This window comes from Tetrahymena thermophila (genome assembly GCF_000189635.1).
Source record: "Tetrahymena thermophila SB210 genomic scaffold scf_8254551, whole genome shotgun sequence".
Lineage (NCBI taxonomy): Eukaryota > Ciliophora > Oligohymenophorea > Hymenostomatida > Tetrahymenidae > Tetrahymena > Tetrahymena thermophila.
This window is the reverse complement of record NW_002476322.1, coordinates 371,540-393,716: the sequence shown is the minus strand read 5'-3', so window position 1 is coordinate 393,716 and position 22,177 is coordinate 371,540. Positions and strand designations below refer to the sequence as shown.

The window sequence follows — 22,177 nt, the reverse complement described above, 5'->3', positions numbered from 1 at the left end:
CTACTAATTTACTAATTTTAAAATAAATAGCAAATAATTAAAAGAAGTAATATAATAAATAATTAGATTTCTTAAATTAAGAAGTTTATGAAAACTAGAAAACCCTTATTTTTTTCAAAATGAATGTATGCATAATTATAAAATAAAATAAAATCTAAGGTAAGTAACAAAGTAGGATATATGTTATATTTTATATTTTAATATAAAATATATTTTATTTTATATAAGGTTACTACTAAAATAAATTAATTAGATCAGTGAATTAAATTGCTAATTCAAATATTAAGGAGAAATGTAGAAATGATTTAATACACGATAGTTAATTAATATATTTTAAAAACAATATAAATCATTTAAAGGTTTTTAAACATGTAAGTAATTCAGAATTTAATTTGCTTTAGGATTTATATTTTTTTTGATCATTTCAATTAATTTAAACAAATTAACAATATTTATTTTTTAAATATTGTTAGAAATATATTTTTTTCAAAAATATAAAGTGACTAAGATAAATAAATCGCTATATTTAATTTAAGTAGAAAAAATCAACTTATTATTAATTACTTAATTTGTTAATATTTTAAGATAATATAAAGAGGAGAACTAATTACTCCATTTAAGTTTGATTCTTTCTATAAAATTTATAAGGATTTTGGATATATATTTAGTTATTTGGAATGGGAGATTAAGCAGAGTCAGTCAACCTTTTAGGAAAAGAGTAGATGTCTAGTTTAAATTAGTTTACAGTAAATATGAAGACAATATTCTATGAATATCTTTACACAATATTGAGAAATGATGATCAATCAATACTAATAAATTTTAGTTTAACCTTAATTCAATACTTCTAAATATACTACTTCGCATTTCATCCTGCTGTAATATTTTTACTAATTACACAATTAACATACATTATTTTTAATACATAATTACCTGCTTATTTAATTCTTTTTGAGTATTTTTTACTTATGGTAATCCAATTAAATTGAAATATTGCTCAAATAAACCCAAAGTAGGATTTTAGTAAATAAAGTTAAAATTAAAAAATAGGTCATAAGTATATGGAACTAATCAAATGCAAGTAAAATATCATCTGCGTTTGGATTTCCTGGTATTATTCATATTTATAGAAGTACTTCAGTTATGGTTTACTAAGCTTTCTTCTACATAGCAATGATAACTGTGATTCTATTCTTCTTTATCTTTTTATACTCATTCATTACTTTGGCTAGGTAAAGGACAGTAGGAACACTGCTTCTAAATATTTAATAGCTAATTATAAATTGCTTTTTAACTATTTTGTATGTCCCTTTCATGGATATATTTATCTCTTTTCTAAATTGTGAAAGTGTGAACGGTGTATTATCTCTAAACATTTACAGTAGCATATAATGTTGGAATGGTATGCATATCTTCTATGCAACTGGATCAATTATAGCTTTAGTTATTTTAGAAATATTTTCATATGTTTTTAGCATCCTCTATTTCGATGGAATATAAAACGATCAAAAGGTAATTAAAATATCTTAAATTATATTAAATTTATTGAGAAATAACTAGTTAATTAATTAATTAATTAAAACAGGTTAATAGCGTTAAAAATTCTAGACATGTTATTTGTATTCACATAGTATAATTTATTCTAGTTTTAACATATAATTTTATGAATACACAACAATATAATGGTGTTTTGAATACAATATATTTTGTTTGTGCACTCCTGGTCTTTTATATGATTCATAGCAGACTACCTTTCAATCATCCTATAGTTTAGCGCTACTAGTCACTTTTTTGTACTGTATTTGTATGGACTGCTATGATGATGGCATTAGCATAAGTAAAAAATTAGATAAAGCTTTAATTATTCAAAAAACCTTTTTTAATAAAAGCTAACTGAAAAAACTGTTTTTTAAGGCTTAATGTATGCCTGGGCAATCGGATTACCTTTAATAATATTTACTGTGTTTTGGATTCCACTTGAAAAAAATCGCAAAGACTTCACAATGAATGTTAATACTAACAAATTTTCATCTCCTGAAGAAGTAATTAATTAGTATTTTGTTTTATTAGGTATTTATTTATCTCAAATAATTAGGTTATCGAGCATGCAAATTATGTATAGAAGTTAATTAGAAATGATATGAAGAAGACATCTACTTCACACTTGCTTAATGGTTATATAGAGTTTCATAACAAGACATGCTTGAATTCAGCTTGTCCTCTTAAGAAAATAAAGTTTTCTTAAAACAGCCAAAAAAAAAATTCAGGAAAAGTGCTGTAAAATAAATAATAAGCTTCTAATAACATATTTAACTAGAAGAAATAAGACAAGAGATATTTATTTTGTTATGAAATGATATCAAAGCTCTTTGAAGCAGCTATAGCCACTTATCCTTAGGATGTGTCATTAAGAATTTAATATTCAATTTTCCTAATGAAGGTAATGAAAAGTAAGTAGCATGCTATCAACGAAGTAGTTGAAGCAGAAAATCTAAAATGCTCAATAGACGATAGATTTACTCTTTATTATATAAAGTATTTTTAAAAATTCACTTTTATTAATGATGATATTCAAATGAAATTTAATATACAAAAGGAGAAATATAGAAAATGAGATAAATGAAATGAGTAAAGAAACAAATGGAGAATATACTGAATAGAGAAATTTAGAAGGTAAGATTCAGCATTTTAGAGCTGCCATGGAGTAGACAGTAACACTTTTAATGGAGTTTTGGAGCTAATTTTCAGACGATAAGCCTGATCTTATAAAGCTTTATGACATTGGCTCAAAGCTGTTTCCTCTAAAACTTCTAGTTGATGAGATGTGGAAAAAAATATCAAGGACGAAAGGAGAATAGATTCCAAAATTGCTTAGAATATATTCAAAGTATCTTTTAGATATCTTCAATGATAAAAAATAAGGAATGGAATTGCTAGAAAAAGCAGCTAAGCTTGAAAATTCATACCACAATAAAAAAGATTTATCAGTTAATTATGCCTCAGATTTGAACATAGATGGATAAGAAGATGGAATGATTTTTATGACAATGGAAGAAGTAAATAAATAAATACATTCAAAATTGTTGCTAATTTTTACAATTAAATTAATTTAGGATAAAATAGGCTAAATATTAACATTGAATTTGTCTTGTTCAAGCATGTTTGGGTATTCAAAGACAGAACTTTTAAACAAAAATGTTAATATACTGATGCCTTAAATATATTAAAAACATCACGAAGACATTCTAAAAAGATATGTTGAAACTAACGAAAGCACATTTATTAATAAAGACAAGTAGGTTTATGGGAAGAATAAATCAGGATACATTTTTCCTGTTATAATTCATATCAAGCCTATTTTTCATGCTCTTAAAGATGGCATGGAGTTTCTTGGTATATTTAGAAAAGAAAAAAATGTCAAAAACTTTGCATACGCATTAGCAACTTACGATAATTAAATAAGAGATATTTCTTCATGTAAGATTAATAATTTGTTAAACAGATTGTAAATTTAAATAATTATAAAAGCATGTCTGAATATACTTGGTATCGATCATAAGACTATCTCATTGCAAACTGTTAACCTCTAAAACATAGTAATAAATTTATTTAAATTAGGAATATTTTACTTATTCATTCATAAATTTTGTATAGATCACAGATATTCTAAGCGAAAAAGAGCAATATATGTAAAAAGTAGGGAAGCAGAAGGAGTACACATTTCCAAAAATAAGCGAAGATTAAGTCATATTCAATAAAGGGTCGTTAACAGTAAAGCTGAATGTATGGCTCTAAGAGGTATCTTTTAAGGTAAAGTCAAATGCTGGTTACATTCTGAAAGTTGAATCTGTTTAGAAAAAAGCAAATAAACCTCAAGAATCATAACTCAATTAGTAATCTAAAATGAATAGGACTAAGTAAAAGAATTTGAATACAAGTTAGAATGTAATAAGATAGTAAGATAACTTATAAAAAGAAGTATCTTTCTTATTCAAGCTTGTCATCGAAGACTACTCCATTTAATATGAAGGAGAATATATAGAAGGTGTAAAAGGTGATAATCCTAATAATTTAAATAATACAGCTCAGTTTAACGACACTGAATAAGAGTCTAATCTAAATTCAAATAATCCTTATTCAAATAACAGCCATATAGTGATGAATAAGCAATCTGCAATTTTTAGTAGATAAGATCAAGATAATTATGACAAATCTAACAATTTACTTTAAGAAGCGATTTCCAACAAAGTAGACTACGGATTAGGGTAAACTATTTTTTTAAAATATAAAAATCTAAAAAAAAAAATAAATACAACTAATTATTTATTTTAAATTTTTTAGAGAATATTTAATAGAGAGAACAACTTTTTTCATAAATAGATAAATAAATAATTTATTTCTTTTAAATAATAAAATAATTTTAAAAATCTTTTTTACTCATTCTTTTATTTAAAAAATATTGGATATTCTTTGATTGGTTAATTCATAATTATTTATTTAATTATTTGAAAAAAAAAAATTTTAGGATTAAGATAATGAGATTAAAAGGAAATGTGATAGTGGATATTGATAGAGATATGACTGATGAAGAATAAAGCGAATAGGAAAACAAATCAGAGAATGAAGAAAATGAAAAGTAAGCAAGAATGAATAAAAATAGGGTAGAAGAATATGGTCATGAATATGAAGGAGGTTCAAACTAAATGAAAGAGTTAAATTAAGAGCTATAAAAATAAAGTGAAAGTACTGTTGTTAGCACTTTAAAGAATTTTTCTGTTTTTGTCATATTGACTATGATAGCTATTTCAATAATTGACTTTGTTGTTAAGAACTCTTCAATTAACTCATAAAGCTCAAACTTTACTCTAATTAAGTAAACTGCTAACAGAATATCCGACTTAAATTTGATTATATCAGATATTTTAGAATTAACATACTTACAAGCAGGTAATAATAAATATTATATCAATAAGCAAACTAAATAAATAAATATTAAAAAAAATTGCAAAAATAAATTTATTTTTGATAAAGAAACAAAGAATAAAATCCAATTATTTCATATTTATTATAATAATTCATCGTTTGTTAAATAAATAATATAGGTGTAAGAGATCCTCAATTTAACTCAGTTTCATAAAATCCAACTATTTAATCTGATACTGACTTCCTTAAAAATAGCATTTAAAATACAATTTAAGAGTATGAAAATCTAACGATATCTATTTAGAATAATGGAAATACAGACACGTCAAATACAAAAATATATTTTGATTAATCTTTTGTTGTAAAATAATATCGAATTAATTTATAACTTATTTATGATTTAATTTTAAATTTAATAGCCATCAACATTTTAAGTTTCATAAGCTTCTTAGTAGATGATTAGTAAATCTCATAACATAGTTCAGTTAGATATAAGCTAAATTCTACAAACTTAATCTGATGTATTTTTTGTTATTTTTAATGGTTTAAATGATTATATTAATCAGCTAACTTTAAGCTATTATGATATTGCTTAAAAGCAATCATCTGAAATAAGCAATATTTAAAACAAATCTTTAATATACTTAATTGTATCTATCTCTGCAATGGTTGTCTTTTCTATTATATTGACCATTTTCCTAGGAAGAACTATATTTGCAAAATAACTTATACTAAGTGTTTTTCTTGAAATTCCTGAAAAAACAGCTAAGTATCTATACTCAAAGTGTGAAAACTTCCTTGCTTAGCTTGGATCTGGCGAAGAAGAAGAAGTGCATTCGGAAGTAGATTTATTTATAGAAGACAAAGAGCTAAACGATGAAGGAAAAACTACCTTGTTTGGTAAAAGAAAAAAAAAATTCAAAAATTCTGATAATGGCAGTATTGGGTTTTTAATTAAAATGCTTATCATAGCAGTCATAGTAGAAGTTTACTTTGTGGTTAACTATATTTTAGGTATAACTTATAAATACTTTATTTTAAATAAAAAAAATTAATCATGAAAAAGCTAATTTAAATATCAAAGATATTTCTTAAAATTAAACTTTTCAATTTATAATGGAAATTATGAAATTAAGGATATTTATTTATCATTAATAGATTTTTTGAATAAATAAATTGTAATTTAAAATTAGGTGGAAATTAAATAGTTGTAATAAATGGACTTCTCCTTGAATATAATACAACTTGTTTTGCTTTAGGGTATTATTCTCAGGTTTCAAATTCTGAAAAGCAACTAATTTATAATAGTAACTGGAATCTTCTTAATTCTAATTCATAACAAACAGTTTCTACTATGCTCAACAATTTATATACAGTTGACTCATTAATACATGAAGTAACAAATAATTTTTTTTGCTTAGTTTACACTATAAATTTGCTTTATTTTAATTAAGGAGCATGCTTCAAATACTGAATATCATTAAGTTGAAGGAAGTTATTTGTCTATTTTTGAAAGTGTTATGTTCTAAGATGCTTGTGTTGTTTTATTGGCTTAGCAAGCTGTATCATAAAGTGTATGTACCAATTTTTCAAATGGTATTGTTTAGCAGGTAAGTTTTTTTACTAAAACATCAAAAAATTAATTCTTACAATTTAATTTTAACAAGGGAATGATTGCAGTAGTGATCAGATACTTTTAATTACTTAGATATTAATATGATAAATATACATGGATTATTACTAATCCTAATCAGGCGTATCCTTATAATTATACTAGTACAGATCCTAATTGGGTAGTTAAATCTATATCTTAAAATGTAACTCTAAATAATTTGTACAATCTACTTAGAACCCCAGATACATATGAATTGAGTAATAACTTTTTTTAGATTTTGTCTTGTTGTATTAATAATTTTTTTACCTATATATAGCTCTCATATAAACTTTATACATAGAAAATGCCTTTAAATATCTCTAAGATCAATTTTTGCATGAATTCTCTTTGCTTTTGGATAATTATAAAGTACAAAGAATACTATTCTTAGCACTATTTATACTTTTGCTTATTACAGCATCAATTACTTGCTGGCTTCCTTTCCTTTCAAATTTAAACAAAGAGGTAAATTAATTTTAGAAAATAAAATATTTTATTTAATATTTTAATAATTTTTCAGATATGGTCAACAAAATGCCTACTTTCTTTCATACCTGTCGATGAAGTAAATAAAATTAGAGCCATTTCTAATTTTATTAAGGATTATATTCTTGAAAGAAGAATTTGATTATACCAATGAAATTTAAATGCAAATGAACAAAAAAAACAAATAAACAAATAAATACATTAATTATATAAACCAATTTACTATCTATATATATTTATAAAATTAACATATTTGTAATGCATTCTTTTCATAAATATAATAAGTTTATAATATTATAAGTTCTCATTAATTAAGGTTCAATTTTTTAAAATTTTAGAAAACCTTCAAAATTTATTTTTCATCAGTTAAATTTAAATTTATCCCTCTCAAAAATTAATGAAAAAAACTTTAGTTATAATATTTTTTTAATTAAATTAATTTTAATTTATCTCATTCTAAAATAAATGAAAAAAAATTAAATTAAAATATTTTTTACCTTAACGAGATCAATTCTCTTCTCTCTCTTTTTTATATTTTTAAGAATGTGGCAAAAATAATGAAAACTAAAAAATTTTAGCTCATTTAGGTAATATTTTACCTCATTCCACAATTGCCTCTCATTCATTAGGCACCCAACTAAAGGCTGGATTTTCATTTTTTAATTTAAAAAATTAATACTGATTTCTATTTTACCATAAAATATTAATTACATTTTTATTTACTTCATTATAAAAAATATTCAAAAGTAATTATCGATTTGTACAATAACATAAACAAATAAATATTTATATTTATTTTTTTACATTTTTATGACTTCACGTAGTTATTTATTTAAAAAAATGAGCATAAAATATTATTTTAAATTAAAAGATAATTTATAAAATTGATTTTTCATTAGAATCAGAAAAATGTTTAAACTATTTAACCTAAATTTAAGAATGCAGTTATTAAAATAAATCCAAAATTTTGTAATAAATTTGATAAAAAATAATTTTGAAAAAGAATAAATTTTTAATTGAGTGATTTCTATTTGGCTGCACATTTAAAAAATTAATCTCTTAAATGCATGTTTAATAGGAAATTTAAAGTTATTTTTCGATAGATGCTCGAAAAAACTCTAAATGATAATATTAAAATTAAATACATAAATTCGTTTTAGTTGTATAAATAGTTATCTTATTAATTTAAATAAAGAAATAGAAATTCAATTTTGTTAAGTAGAAACCAATAAGCAAGAAAAAGGAAGCCTTTTAGAAAGACATGAAGCTATAAAATAAATTTAATAACTATATCGGAAAAGTGTATAATATAGATAAGAATATTTAAAAGTCTAAAAATAATGTGCATAAGAAAAAACCAAGTGATGAAATTTTATACAGCTCGTTAACATAGATTGATGATAAGATGAATTAATTTAGAACGGAATATTAACTATCTCTAAATTAATCTAATAAACTACATATTATAAAAAAAAGGCAAGCTGTTAATTTAAAATCTACTGATGCTTCTATGCTAGCTACTTCAATATAAGCATTTTTATGTGCGTAAAAATAATTTAATCATAATACTTCACATAAAAAGAGTAGCCAATTTGATAATCAGCAAAGTATAATTTCCGAAAGATAGTAAAATTAAAGTAAATAACACAGAGAAAAGAAACTAGTCAATATTTAGAATACAAGTTATTCAAAAGATAAAGAATACAATTGTTATTCTAGCAGATCTCTCCTAAAATCTCCTAAAAATGATATAATGCATTCCCACTCTTACACAAGTAGAGTTAATGACAGAAGTTCTACTTTGATTTAAAATTCTTTTTTTGGTAGTCCTAAAACCTAAGTTTAAATAACTTCAAAAGTTTAGATAAATAGGCCAAGCACTTCCATGAATAGAAGCTAATAAAAATTAAATTAAACATACCAGTAAGTTTAATAATCAAATATTTTATAGAATTAGTAATAAGTAGAAGAAAATACTCGAAAGTTTTCTGATTACTTAATTAAAACGAAATAACAGTAGGACGAAGTAATTCAAAAAACATCTAATTTTAAAGATAACTCAAGTAATTAGCAAAGCCCCTAAAACAAAAACAGATCTATTAGTTTGCAGGACAATAATGAAGATTGCAATGAGCAGTCTTTGACCTAGCTCTTTGGGAATGTAAAATAAAGTTTAAAAAATAAATTATTATTTTTATTTTTATGACTTATTTTTTTAAAATGATAAATAGCAACTAATATCCTCTTTATTATAATCTCTTGTAATCAATTAAATTAATAAAATTTTTGGAATTTAATATAATGTGTAAACTGGAGTTTCTATAAGTTAGCAAATAATTAATTTATTTGATGTAGATATTAAAACCCTCAAAACATTCAAAAGGTATTCTGAGATTAAAAATAATTTTAATTCTAATAAATAAATAAATAAATAAATAAATAAATAAATAAATAAATAAATAAATAAACAAAAATTGTTTGATTCTAAAAATATATTTTTAAATGAATATAGCTTTTCAGAAAGATAGGACTACTTGATAAAAAAAATGGAAGAAAAAATAGATTAATTGCTGGAGCAGCAAGAAAGAAGATCGTATGAGAGACAAAACATCCTTAATGAATAAACTTATAAATATGAGCTATAAAATGAAAATAAAAATAGATAAAATTAAGATAACTTCTAATGGTTGAAATTAAAATCTAAATACGATGCCTTTAAAAAGAAATTAAAGACAATCATGATCGAGAAAATAAGTCTGGTAAGTTAATTTTATATAAAGAATAATTTTATTATAATATTTTATTAATTAATTTATTTATTTATTTTAGTATCAGAATCAAGTTTAAATTGTTGAGTTAATAGAAAAAGAAATGTAAAATTCTTAGAAATAGAAGAAAAATTAAAATGAGTCTAATAATGAACCAATTCAAAAAGAAAACAAAAAAACTCATGGTAGAGAAAAAATTGATAATTTAAACCAATTAAATATTATAGATGCAAGGTCAATCATTCATAAGCTTAATGCTATTCAAGACTTTTCATACAAAAATGGAGACAGAAATCATTAAATAAAATATTTTTCTAACATCAAAATGCTAGCAGATATTTAGAAAGACAAAAAGCTTTGCCTTCAAACTTAATCATATGCAAATTAATTTTAAAATTATCTAAACGGTGGATGGGATGAAGAAAAAGAAAAGTTATACTAAGCTTGCAAGACTTAAGCTGTATAGAAATATCTCAATACAAGTTTTGATATTAGTAATGTAAACTAACTAATGCTTTAACCATTCGTTTAATAAATTTAGAAATCTATACCTTAATAGTTTAACAGAGAAGAGCTAATTGAATAGTAATTAATTAATTAATTTAATATTTAGAAAATTAATTAATTATTCATTTTATTTTATTAATTAAATTAATTTTTGAAAAAATAAGGTACCGTAGTGGTGTTAATTTAAAAAAAGAAGAATATGAATTTATTGCAAGTACTAGCAAATTGTTAAATTTATGTATAGATAAGTAATTTACTCAAAAAGCAGTTGATTTATTAAGTGGCAATATAGTTGATTATTTAGAGAGAGATTTAGCTGAAGATATCATAATGAAGCACGAAATAATAGTAGATAATCTAAAGAGATTTAGAAATGATTATTTTAAAGCTAAAAATAATGTATTGCAAAAGAAATTTAAAGAGTAAAAAAAACAATAAATGGAAAAAGAAATGAATTAGAAAAGATAAATAGAATAAAAAAAATTTTTAAGAATAGTTAAAAATAGATTGACTAAGCTAATTGATTAAAATCCCATAAAGTAATTATTTATTTTTTTCAATTTTTAAATGATTGTCACAAACAAGATTTTATTTTATTTAAATTTAATTTATTTTTTTATTTTAGGTAAGCATCTTATAAGAATTTTTTTATAATATTGTTTGCTCACAAGTTAAAATAAAGATTGCAATATGCCAAAACTCATAAAAAAGTATATGCATCAAGATTTAATCCAGATGCAATTGAGTAGATGGCTAAGTTAAAGGAAAAAGAGCTTGTTAAATAAAAACAATAAGAATTCATTAAAAAGATTTCTCCTTCAAAAGATGTGATAGAAAAAATGAAGCAGCAAAATTCAAAAATGCATAATGTACATCCTCCATCGATATTATCTTACTTCAAGCCAATTGACAAACACTCAGATTAATGTAACATTTTATAATTAACAATTATTTAATTTATTAAATTAAATTAATTAATAGATTACTTAGAATACTAACAGCAAGAGAAACTATTATAGCACATGAAACCTTAAATAGATAACTTCAAATTGAAAATGAAGGATGAAAGAGATTAGGAAAAGTTTCTTAAATTTTATTCTGGAGGACCAAGTCAAAATATAAATTTTAATGCTAAAGTAATTTAAATTATAATTTGTTTATTCAAAAAATTTAAGAAATACTACCTTAAAAGCTTAATTAATTTTAATCAGCTAAAGTAAACTTTGATAAGAAAATAAAAATTTACTATTATATTCAGCTATCCATTTAATATATATTATTAATTTCCAACCTTATCCAACATTTATTTATTTTGAAAAATTTAATCATTTATTTTATTAAAATTAAAATGATATTTTATTGTTTTAATTTTATTTTAACTACCTTGAGATATCTGTTTCTAATTTATATAAATTTTAAATAAAAACTATAAATTAAATAATTTAGTTATACAAATTACAAGTAATTTTGTTTTTAAATCATTTATTGATATTTTTAAAATAGAAAATATTTTCTTCATATTAAATTTATAATCATAATTATTTAAAATTTAAGAATTACAAATCTATGAATATCTCAAATAAATTTATCTATTAAAAGTTATAATTTAAATTTTATTAATATTTCTTTATTTTATAGCTTTATTCATTTATTTATTTTTACAATTTATTATTTTTGATAATAAAACCTTTTGTTGTTTTTAATAAATTAGATAAAAAAATTTTTTTAATATAAAAATTTAGGATAAGTATGAAAATTTATATTAATAGCATATTGATAAGATAATTAAGATACAGAAATTAATTAGAAAAAAAAGAATCCTAAATGTCATCAAAAATATTAAGGAATAGGAATTTCATAAAAAAGTAGAAGAGCATGAGTAGAAACTATATGAATTTTTAGGTAAAACTTAAAAAATCAAATTCTAATCAATCAATAACTTATAAAATGAATATGTATTAAATTAGGAAAATATTCTCCATACTAAAAGACCATGAGAATAATTTATACTTCTCTTAAAATAAAAGAGCAGCAAAAGAAAAAATAAGATGAAAAATTAAACAAGCAGTTTGTTTTAAACTTATCTATTTAAAAGAGCAGATCAATTTCTGAAAGTGACTCAGTTACTTCTCCTAAATCTAGATTTAACATTCAAAACACTATTGAGAAAGAATAATAATTGAAACGCATTTCAAATGCCTTAACAATTTATACTAATGATACTGATGACATAAAACAATCTAATAGTTAAATAGAAGAGAATAATTCTAATTGCAATTTAGCTAAACAAATAACTAGCAAAAAACCTAAATTATTTGTTCCTAAGCCTCATTCAAATTTAGCTTAAATGAAATTGCAACTTTAATAAAATAGATATGAAAAATCTAAAAAAAAAGAAGATAGTTTAAATGAAACCGTATCAACAAGAAGAAATACTTTATTTTCTAAAGAATCTTCTCAAATTAATCCTAATACATAGTCCCCTAGGTAAGTTAAATATTAAATTTAATTAAATTAATTAATTAAATACTAAATAAACAAACAAATAAATAAATAGATTAATAAAAACATTCTCGGGAGTTGTAAAGTAAGACTTTCTTTTAAAGTAGTAAAAACTGATACAAAGTGCTAAGTCGAACTTTTTCATAGCAATAAAAAATTGTGGTTTTATTTTTTCACCCTCAGATACTATGATAAAAGATGAAGAAGGTAATAGTCCACTTTATTATGCAGTTTTAAATCAAAATGAAGAATTTGTTAACTGGTTACTAAAAAAAGGTGCTTCTCCTAATTAAATATGCTCTCAAGGTATAATTATAAAATAATAAAATAAAATAATTCCCTCCGTCCACTTTACAAATTATTTTTTATTTAATAAAGATATAATTTTATATAAAAAAGAGGGTATTTATAATTTAAATGTAATTTATTTATTTATTTATTTAATATATTTTGATTTATAAAACTAAAGGAAACACTCCAGTTCACATAGCTTTTAACCATAAAAATTTCCAAGTTAAACAATACTTATTTTTTAAATGTTTTCAATATCTTATTCTTAAATTAAAAATAGATAATTCAGAGTTTACTTAACTATGGAGCGGACATAAATAAAGTGAACATATAAGGATTTACTCCAATTGCCAATTGCCCTTAGTACATGATTGATAAATTAGATTTATCTAAATGTGTTGTTTATTCTTCCAAATAAAAATTTGAAAGAAATATCACTAATTTTGATAATTCATAATATTTTTACCATAATTAATAACAAGAGTTCTAAATTGAGCGCTTACAACTAGAAAATTTTTATCCTTTAGACTAATCTGTAAATAGGACAATATTATTGAAAGAAAATAAAAGTGAATGAATGAATAAATGATAAATATATTTGCACACTTTTTTGATACATAAATTCTCATCAATTTAATAACTTAAAAATAAATATATTCAAATATAAATATTAACTTTATTTTTTTAACATTTTTTAATTCTAAAATAAAAAAGAAACTTTTATAAAATATTAAATCAAATATTATTTCTTTGATACTACAAATTAAAATTTACTAAAAATTAAAAGCTAAAATAAATAGAAAGTATTTTGCACATAAAAAATATTTTCTCATTTAGTACTTGAAATAATTTTTAAATTGACATTTACAAATCTAGGAAAGTTAGTTAAATTTTTATTTAAGTTAAATTAAATATTATATTAATTCTTGAGATTTAATTAAATAATTCACATTTTTTTTTCTTTGTTTTAAGTTAATTAATTTTTACTCAAAAGCAATAAAATAAAATTAATTAATACTTTAATTAAAATGAAATTTTAAACAATAAAACTTTTTTTTATTAAATAATAAATATATTTTTCGTTTCATAATTATTTATTTTTCTCAAAAAAATATATTTTTGATATTGAATAATTGAAAAACATATTTTTATTTACTTTAAATATAAAATTATAAATGTAATATATAAATAAGAATAAATTTGAAATTTTTAAAATAAATAAATAAATTAATTAATTATATATAAATATAATGAATGTTATATATTATAAATATAATTATTAAAAAACTTTAAATTTATATAAAGAGTAAATAAAACTTACAAAATGAATAACAAATAATATTATATGTTTTAAATATATTTATATAAAACTTTAAAATTAAACATAATTAATTAATTAATTTTCTTTTTTTCTTTTCTTTTTTTTTCTTTTGTTTTTTCTTTGTTTTTTAATTTTTTTTTTTTTATTATTATAAATTATTTTCATATAATTAAGGTTGAAATGAATTATTAATCTAAGTTGTTTAAATACCCTATTAGTATTATTACTATGTTATGTATCAGGTATTCTAAACACTTAGATTTAAGAGGCACTTGATAAAAGATTGGCTGGTTTTCCAGCAAATTGTATAGATTTAGAATTACTATTTAGTAATTAGTTTAATCTATACAGCCATCATAGAGAGAAGTCCTTTGGTTATAGAATATTTCTATTAATAGAGCTGCGTAAAATAAAATATTTGTGCAAAATTATTAATATTTTTGCAGCAGCACTGGTATAACTTTGGCTGATAAGGCCAAGATCTTTCTGGAGTTTTATTGCTTTTACAAAATGAGCTCTATAAGCTACTCATTTTCTTGTTCTAAAAGGTACTTCAATTTATTAATTTTTTCTTAATCTTCTTATTTATTGTTTAAAAAGCTTTATTCTATTTGCTCAGGTATACTTTCGATAAAGCTTAGAAAACTGTATAGCAAAGATAAAGAGTAGAAGCCAAAATGCTTCTAAATCATTAAGCTATTTCTTAGCTTTTCTTATTTTTTAACTGTGTTTAGGTGCTGATTGTAAAGGGCATCAATTAGCTCAAAAGCAATAGGATATTTTCTAACTGGGAATTCAATATTTTGCTTATTCTTTTCTTGGTTTTCATCAGATCTTAATGATTAAGGAATAAGACTATTAGATACTGATTTATTCTAAGTAAATAAATTTTTTTGGATATTCTTTTGTTAATCATTATTCATAATAAAATTAGTTGATTCACCTTAATTACTTATTTTAGGTGTCAACTTCATTATTTCATCAATTATTTTCTTTTATGTTGATTAACTTTGTGAGTCTTAAAATTACTGGTTTTCTTGGTTAAGATTAATAAAACTACTTGAGTATTAAGCTTATTACGAAAAGCAAGATGCTTAAAGCTGTTGTTAATACTAATTGCTGAATCCACCTTAGCTGCTTAAGTAGTTAGTTGTTGTTGAATATTGCTCATTTGAGCTTATTTTTCTTAATGAGTGCTTAGAATCATAGAAAATTTGTTCTCCAGTTTGCAAAGAGGCAAACTAATTTCTCTGATTTTATTATTAGTAAGTTGGGATAAAGTCTTTAGATTCTTTAAAATTATTTAATACTTAATCCTACTAATTAAATGCTAAGTATTTAGGATCTTGGTAGACATTTTCATTATTGTAATTATTGTGCTAATTGCCTAAATAGTAATTGTCTTCAAAATTATATGAGTCTTAGATTTGATTTGCAGGTAAATTCTTATATTTTAGTTTATTTTCTTGAAATTCTTCATCAAAATCTTTATTGAAATTATAATAGAAGTAGCTATTTTCTAGATCAAAATTAAAATCATTCAATTATTCTATTCCATATTTATCAAATATTCTGTTATTAGAATATAAATGCTGAATGATACAATTTGTTGGTTCTTTTTTTATCATAAATTAGTCTTATCCAAAATTTTCTATTTAAACTTAAATTGATTTTTCTTTCTGAATTAAATTTTTTTCCTAAAAATTTTAGTAATATTTTGATTAATCATCAGTTTAGCTCTATTCTGTGTATTCTTATTTTAAATATGGATATTTATTATTATTGTTGTTGAATTATTAATCAAATTCAAATCCCTTAGATAATTGGTCTTATTTAATGAACATTTAATTATGAATATCTTAGCTTTTTTAATTATCTTAACAGTTAAAATGTGTTGGATTGATCTCATTTAGATTAGCGTTTTTCTAGTTAAAGCTCTGGTAATAAGAAATTTCCATATTGCTGTAGTCATCATAATTATTTAAAACATTATTAAAATTAAACTCGCTTATGATATTTTAGCTTTAATCTCTTGATTAGCTATTAATAAAATTATTCTATTCATTTTAAGGAAAGAGTCCAAAGCGATATTCATTAGAAGTTTCTTCTTGCATATTCTGAATTTCGTGTTTAAAGCATTTTTAGTTATAGGTCTCTAAATTATTCAAGTTGATTTAGTCATTTTAGCTGAAAAAATTGTTATTTTAATTTATTAAATTTGTTTCTTATCTAACCATAGCTAATTTCTAGTTGGCTTCTCTCTACAAAGCAAGAAACGAATCATCCTACAAGTTATGGAGATTTGTTGAAGATCCGGTAATAGTTCTATTTTTATCACTCAATTATAATGCTTTCTGATAATCTTCATTTATGATCTTGTCATTTAAATTCTCTTGGTTAGCTTGATTTAGTTTTTCTTGTCCATTAGGAAGCTCTTCAACAATCTGTTATTTCATACCATCTTTAAAAGGAATACAATCATGTAATTCTAATTCAATATCAAACAGAGTGTTTATTTTATCAAAATTTAGGTCGCTTTGCGAGTATTTAGAATTAAGGTTCCAGTTAGATATTTCTTGATGCTCAAATCTATCAAAAGGATTTATTAAAGGACTGTATATACTATTATCCATAAGATGATTATTTTAAAAATGACTGTAGCAGTTTGAGTCTAAGTAATAATTTTAGTTTGCGCTTGTATGAGAAGTTGACATTGTTTTTTTTTTTTACGATTTATTTATTAAGACTGTATTTTTTTTTCAAATTAAAATTATTTATGATTAATTCTAAAAACAATCAATATTTCTATAAAATTTTTGGCAAATATTATTATTATTATTATAATTATTATAAAATAGATAATTATTAGAAGGAACAAAAAATATTTTTCATTATTAATTCAACAAAAGAAGAAGCTTTTCCCACCAGAGCAGACAGACAGATGAGTTATTATATTCTAACTTTAATATCCATCCTATATATTAAATTATATTTACTTGAAAGAAAAATTTATCTTTCCTCAATCGTTTATTCGATAATTATCTTTTGTTTTTCTATAAAATCTTTTCTTCACCTGAATTTTAAATACGTCTGCATCTTTCTCACTTTTTGAGATGATCCCACATATTTTTAAAATATATTACGTAAATTCTTAAAATTTATGAACCAACTTAATACGTTTCTTCTATATTAAATTTAAAAACCTTATCCCCTACTTTACATCAATATAAAAATAAATTTTTTAATCAACTCAAAAAAGTAAAAAACAGAAAAAACTAAATTGTCTTCATTGTAAAATAATTTTCTTTGTATAAAAAAACTCATTGTATATTTTTAGCCCATAAAATATTCCTTACATACAGCTAGAAAAGCTTAAAAAACCGCTTAAACAAATAAAATTTGATTTGATTATAAAATAATTATCATAAAAAGAAACAAACATTAATTATTATAAAAAAATCAAATTTGTTATTAACTTTGGATAGAAAATCTTTTTTTATAATTAATAAAAAATACTCCCCAAAGCCTTTTAGTATTTTGTATTTAAAATTGTTAACTCAGTTTTACTTAACTTTGTTAACTCAGTTTTATTTAACTTTGAAATATATTTCAATATAAATCTTCTTAATCATTAAAATAAAGAATAAATTAGAATTCTATTTCACTTAATATCTGTAAAAATCATTTGTTAATATCAATTAAAATTTTTTTAAATCCTTTCTAAATTTATGCAAAAAACAATTTTGTAAAGTGAGTTTGTGTGGTATCTAAAAGGACTTTAAAAATAAACTTCAAAATTTTCTAACAAATAATATTGAAGAATATCTATCTATGTATGTATATAGTTACTTTGATTAATAACCAATTCCTTAAAATTAAAATTATTCAAAATTAAGATATTCATTTATTTGTATTTATATTGAAACAATATGGACCAACAATCAAAATAGAACAACAACATTCAAAAGGATTTAGGGGAAATTAAACAGACGCTTTAGCATAAAATTGATATGACCTATGTGAAAAGCTAAGGAAGTATTTCAAAGGAAAAAGCTTAGTGCAAAATTTGCAAATTTTTAGTTCGTTAACAAATATTAGAGTGTTCAAAATGCAAATCATACGGCTGCGCTGTTTGTGTTTAATCTAAATTAAATGAGAATCTTATATAAAAAGTAAATAAATGTCCTTTTGATAATGATTGCTCTCAAAATGACGAATACAAAAAAGTAAATAATTCTCAGCTTGATTCACTTCTTTCTACGATTAAAATTACTTGCCCTGGTACATCTTTAAAAGGCTAAGATAAATGCACTGAAGTAGAGAGCCTCAGTTATGCAAACTGTGAGTCTCACTTTGCAAAATGCCTCTTTATTTTACGTCCTTGCAAAATTTGTGGGATGGAAATACCTAAAAAGTTCATGCCTTAGCACTTGAGTAGCGAGTGCTAGTAAAGTCTTGTGAACTGTGATGATTGCAAATAAAAGATATTAAGAAAGGAATTTGAAAATCATCAAACTTAATGCCTTGCCAAAATCTAAGTCGTTTGCAGAGGTTGCCGTAAGAGTTTTCCTAAAATTGATATTGATAAGCATGAAAAAGATTGTGAAGAAATCTCAACAGTTTGCTAGAAGTGCTAGCTGCCAATAGCTAAAAAGGATGAAGAAGTACACACTCCTTCTACTTGCTTTCTTCTTAAGAACTTTTAATTGTTTAAATAAGAGATTCTTTAATAAGTCTCTAAATAATAGCAATAATATAAAGATTCACAAAGCCAAAAGAGTAATTTAGCAGGCGGAAGAGTTCCATAAGTTAAGTAGCAAGCATCTCAATAAAATTAGGATTAAGCTTCAAGTCATAATTAATTAGATGACACAAGTAAAGAAGACATGAAGTCTATCTTAAATGAAGTAGAAAAAACTTCTCATAGCCAACAGGCCATTTGTATGTAAATGCAATCTTTAAGAGAAGAAATGCTAACTGAAATTAAAAAAATGAATTCTTTTCATTCAAGGCAGATAGATAGTATCAAACAGTAACAATAAAATGATTAGGAATTATTTAGAAAAAATTTTGAAGTTGAAATGCATTTCTTAAGAGACGAAATGTCTTAAATTCACAACTAAATTAATACTAAAACAAAGACAAATTAGTCTACCTTGATAAATTAAGATCACAATTAAAATTATTTTCATCAACAAACCAGTTTTTAAAAGCAGCCTACAATTAATTTGAATGACAGTTAAACATTCCTTTACAATGACTATGGTTCAGTTTATCAATCCACTAAAAATTTAAGTGGTAACACACCTAAATCTTCTAGATACCATACTTCATACCTAAATCCCTTTGTAGTAAAAAACTATCAACCTTCCTAAACAAATTACAACTAATCTTAATTTCAAGATAATCCACTCTCACAAAGTCACAGATACCCTCATAAGGAAAATCTTCTTTAGAATAGAAGAGGAAGTAAAACATACAGCCAATCGCAAAAGAAGAATGATTAAGAGCAATTATCAAATTCGCCTGAATAAAATTTGAAATTAAATACTCTTAGAGGATTTTCATAGAAGTACCTAAATAAATTGATTAAAAAAATTATATAAAAATTTATTTTAAAATGAAAATTCTTAGCAATAAAGAAGAAGGTTATAGACTACCAACAAAACCAGAAAAAAAGATATAAATACAAGATCAAAATGAAAATTTACCATCTATAAATTTGAGTCAAAAAACACCTACCCAACTGAAAAGAAAAATATCATTTACTAAAACCTAGCTTGCAGTAAATTGCTTATATTATTAAAATGTTTAAGATTCATTTTTTTTATAGAATATTAGCATGGACTCCAAGGCTTTTGAAGAGCTTTAAGTAGATAATTTAATAAGTACTTTATTATTAAAAAATAAAATAATTTAAATAGAAAATAAAGCAAAATGCTGTGGATGAAGCTAATTTAAGATGTTTGGTAAATTTTATAAATAAAATTAATACAACCTAAATTGTTATTTAAATAGAAAAAGGGCATAGTAAAATAATTACAAATTTTACAAAAAAATATTTTTTTTATTTACATCTAAAGTGGAACAACGTAAAATTAAATATTTAATTAATTTAAGATTAAATAAATATTTTATAAAAATTAGTGGGATAATGTAAATTAATTACAAATTTAATCTATTAAGATGACATTTATAAAAAATAGTTAGTAAAATTTTAATTTATTATCATAAAAATGTTTGAATAATGCTGAAATATTTATTTAAATTGTAGGAAGTAAATTATTGTTTAATATTTCAATAAATTAAATCACTTATTTGGAAAAAGAAAGTAAACATGTATTTGAGTTTAATTTATATCTAATCTATTTTAAAATTAAAATAATAGTGCGCAGTAATATTTCTTATATTAATTATATGGATTCTAAATGATAAAATAATTATAAAACAGGGAGTAAGTTGTTAGTTATTTGATATTATTAAATATTTTAAATTTTTAATTAAATTATTTAGGGAGTAAATTTTGTTCATAATAATTAGTTTTTAAAGAATTTTTCAATTGATTTTAGCATGTAAATTTATTTTAAATATTAATTAAATAATTTACATATTTTTTAAATCTTTTATTTAGGAAGATGAAGTATTATCATTTTTATTATAGCTACACAAAATATTAAATATTGGTTATTTTAATAAGCATGGAAAGGTATTTTTGTTTTCACTATCTAGCTATTTACCTTATTGTTAACTTTTTTAAAATTAACAATTCCACATAGAAAGTAAAATTAATTGTTATAAAAGTAATTGTCTAATGTATTTTATAATAATTAGTTTGTAAAATTAGTTCATAAAAATATACAAATTTAAAAGATATTTTCTTTTTGAATTGAATAGCATCCGGTAAATATTTTCATTTAAAAAATTATTATATTAAGGTTTTTAATAAAATAGACAGTAAATTACTTTGAAGAATTCATTATTTATATTTTTATGATCACGTTTTGACATAAAGTTTGGAGTACTTAAATAATTTTATTTTAGCATTAAATTTAATATTTCAATTAAAATTAGGAAGGAGTAAATCATTTAAGTGTAAAAGTATTTTTATCAATGATAATCTGATATTTAAAATAGAATGTAAAAAAATTAATTAATGACAAAGTTTAATTTTAAATATTTCAAATAGTGTTTTAGCTGTTATGAAATCATGGTCAAATATAGAAAGATATTAAGGGAACAATCTCAGAATAAATAAATTAATGTAATTCCTTTTTTTATCAATTTTAATCAGTAAAAATACTTTTTTTAACAGTTATGTAAAAAGCTATTTGGTTAAAAATAAATAAGTTAATATTTTTATTTAATAGCCAAAAAATGAAAATATAAAATATAATAATAACTATTAATACTTCAATATCTTACAAAACAATGAAATTGATATTTATGATAAGAATTTTTTTAAAAATTAAATTAAGATAAATTTTATAAATAAATAAAGTTATTAAAAATGAATATAAATATTTATTTATATTTTTATTATTATCGTTATTAAATTAAATTCTACAGCCTATTCACTTTAAAATTTTGAAATGAATTTCTATAAAATTTAAACCTTCCTCAAAATTAAATATAATGTTAGGTAGGCACTCTTTTTTAGCCTTAAATTAATTAAAAATTATACCTTTTAAATAACAGAAAATATTTTTTTAGCTATTATAAATTAAT

At 21.9% G+C, this 22,177-nt stretch overlaps 5 protein-coding genes across 5 annotated transcripts; 4 read left to right on the top strand and 1 right to left on the bottom strand. All coding sequences in view use genetic code 6, as the record gives it.

Annotated features, from left to right (window-relative positions):
• Positions 1-677: 677 nt before the first annotated feature.
• On the top strand, positions 678-7,205 carry TTHERM_00309990 (PAS domain S-box protein; the record flags this gene model as incomplete). The annotated part of the gene is made up of 17 exons (XM_001021075.2): positions 678-878; positions 1,051-1,512; positions 1,586-1,837; positions 1,890-2,042; positions 2,096-2,535; positions 2,597-3,056; positions 3,114-3,477; positions 3,529-3,596; positions 3,655-4,265; positions 4,526-4,947; positions 5,103-5,284; positions 5,343-5,937; positions 6,117-6,319; positions 6,378-6,533; positions 6,591-6,795; positions 6,855-7,042; positions 7,098-7,205. The coding sequence occupies 17 exons, from the start codon at positions 678-680 to the stop codon at positions 7,203-7,205; spliced, it is 5,070 nt and encodes a 1,689-aa protein (XP_001021075.2).
• Positions 7,206-8,200: 995 nt separating this feature from the next.
• TTHERM_00309970 (ankyrin domain protein) lies at positions 8,201-13,815 on the top strand. Its single transcript, XM_001021073.2, has 12 exons — positions 8,201-9,224; positions 9,295-9,446; positions 9,576-9,822; positions 9,893-10,416; positions 10,503-10,877; positions 10,964-11,265; positions 11,320-11,474; positions 12,081-12,240; positions 12,306-12,825; positions 12,896-13,146; positions 13,310-13,353; positions 13,412-13,815. The coding sequence occupies exons 1-12, from the start codon at positions 8,325-8,327 to the stop codon at positions 13,706-13,708; spliced, it is 3,927 nt and encodes a 1,308-aa protein (XP_001021073.2). The 5' UTR covers positions 8,201-8,324; the 3' UTR covers positions 13,709-13,815.
• Positions 13,816-15,422: 1,607 nt separating this feature from the next.
• TTHERM_000309969 (hypothetical protein) lies at positions 15,423-15,992 on the bottom strand (the record flags this gene model as incomplete). Its single annotated transcript, XM_012798870.1, has 1 exon — positions 15,423-15,992. The coding sequence occupies one exon, from the start codon at positions 15,990-15,992 to the stop codon at positions 15,423-15,425; it is 570 nt and encodes a 189-aa protein (XP_012654324.1).
• Positions 15,993-18,919: 2,927 nt separating this feature from the next.
• Positions 18,920-19,342, top strand: TTHERM_000309968 (hypothetical protein; the record flags this gene model as incomplete). The annotated part of the gene is made up of 1 exon (XM_012798869.1): positions 18,920-19,342. The coding sequence occupies one exon, from the start codon at positions 18,920-18,922 to the stop codon at positions 19,340-19,342; it is 423 nt and encodes a 140-aa protein (XP_012654323.1).
• A 366-nt stretch (positions 19,343-19,708) lies between these two features.
• TTHERM_00309950 (hypothetical protein) lies at positions 19,709-20,642 on the top strand (the record flags this gene model as incomplete). The annotated part of the gene is made up of 6 exons (XM_001021071.2): positions 19,709-19,722; positions 19,773-20,024; positions 20,087-20,237; positions 20,286-20,324; positions 20,377-20,482; positions 20,536-20,642. 6 exons carry the CDS (start codon positions 19,709-19,711, stop codon positions 20,640-20,642), a joined length of 669 nt encoding a protein of 222 aa, XP_001021071.2.
• Positions 20,643-22,177: the final 1,535 nt, after the last annotated feature.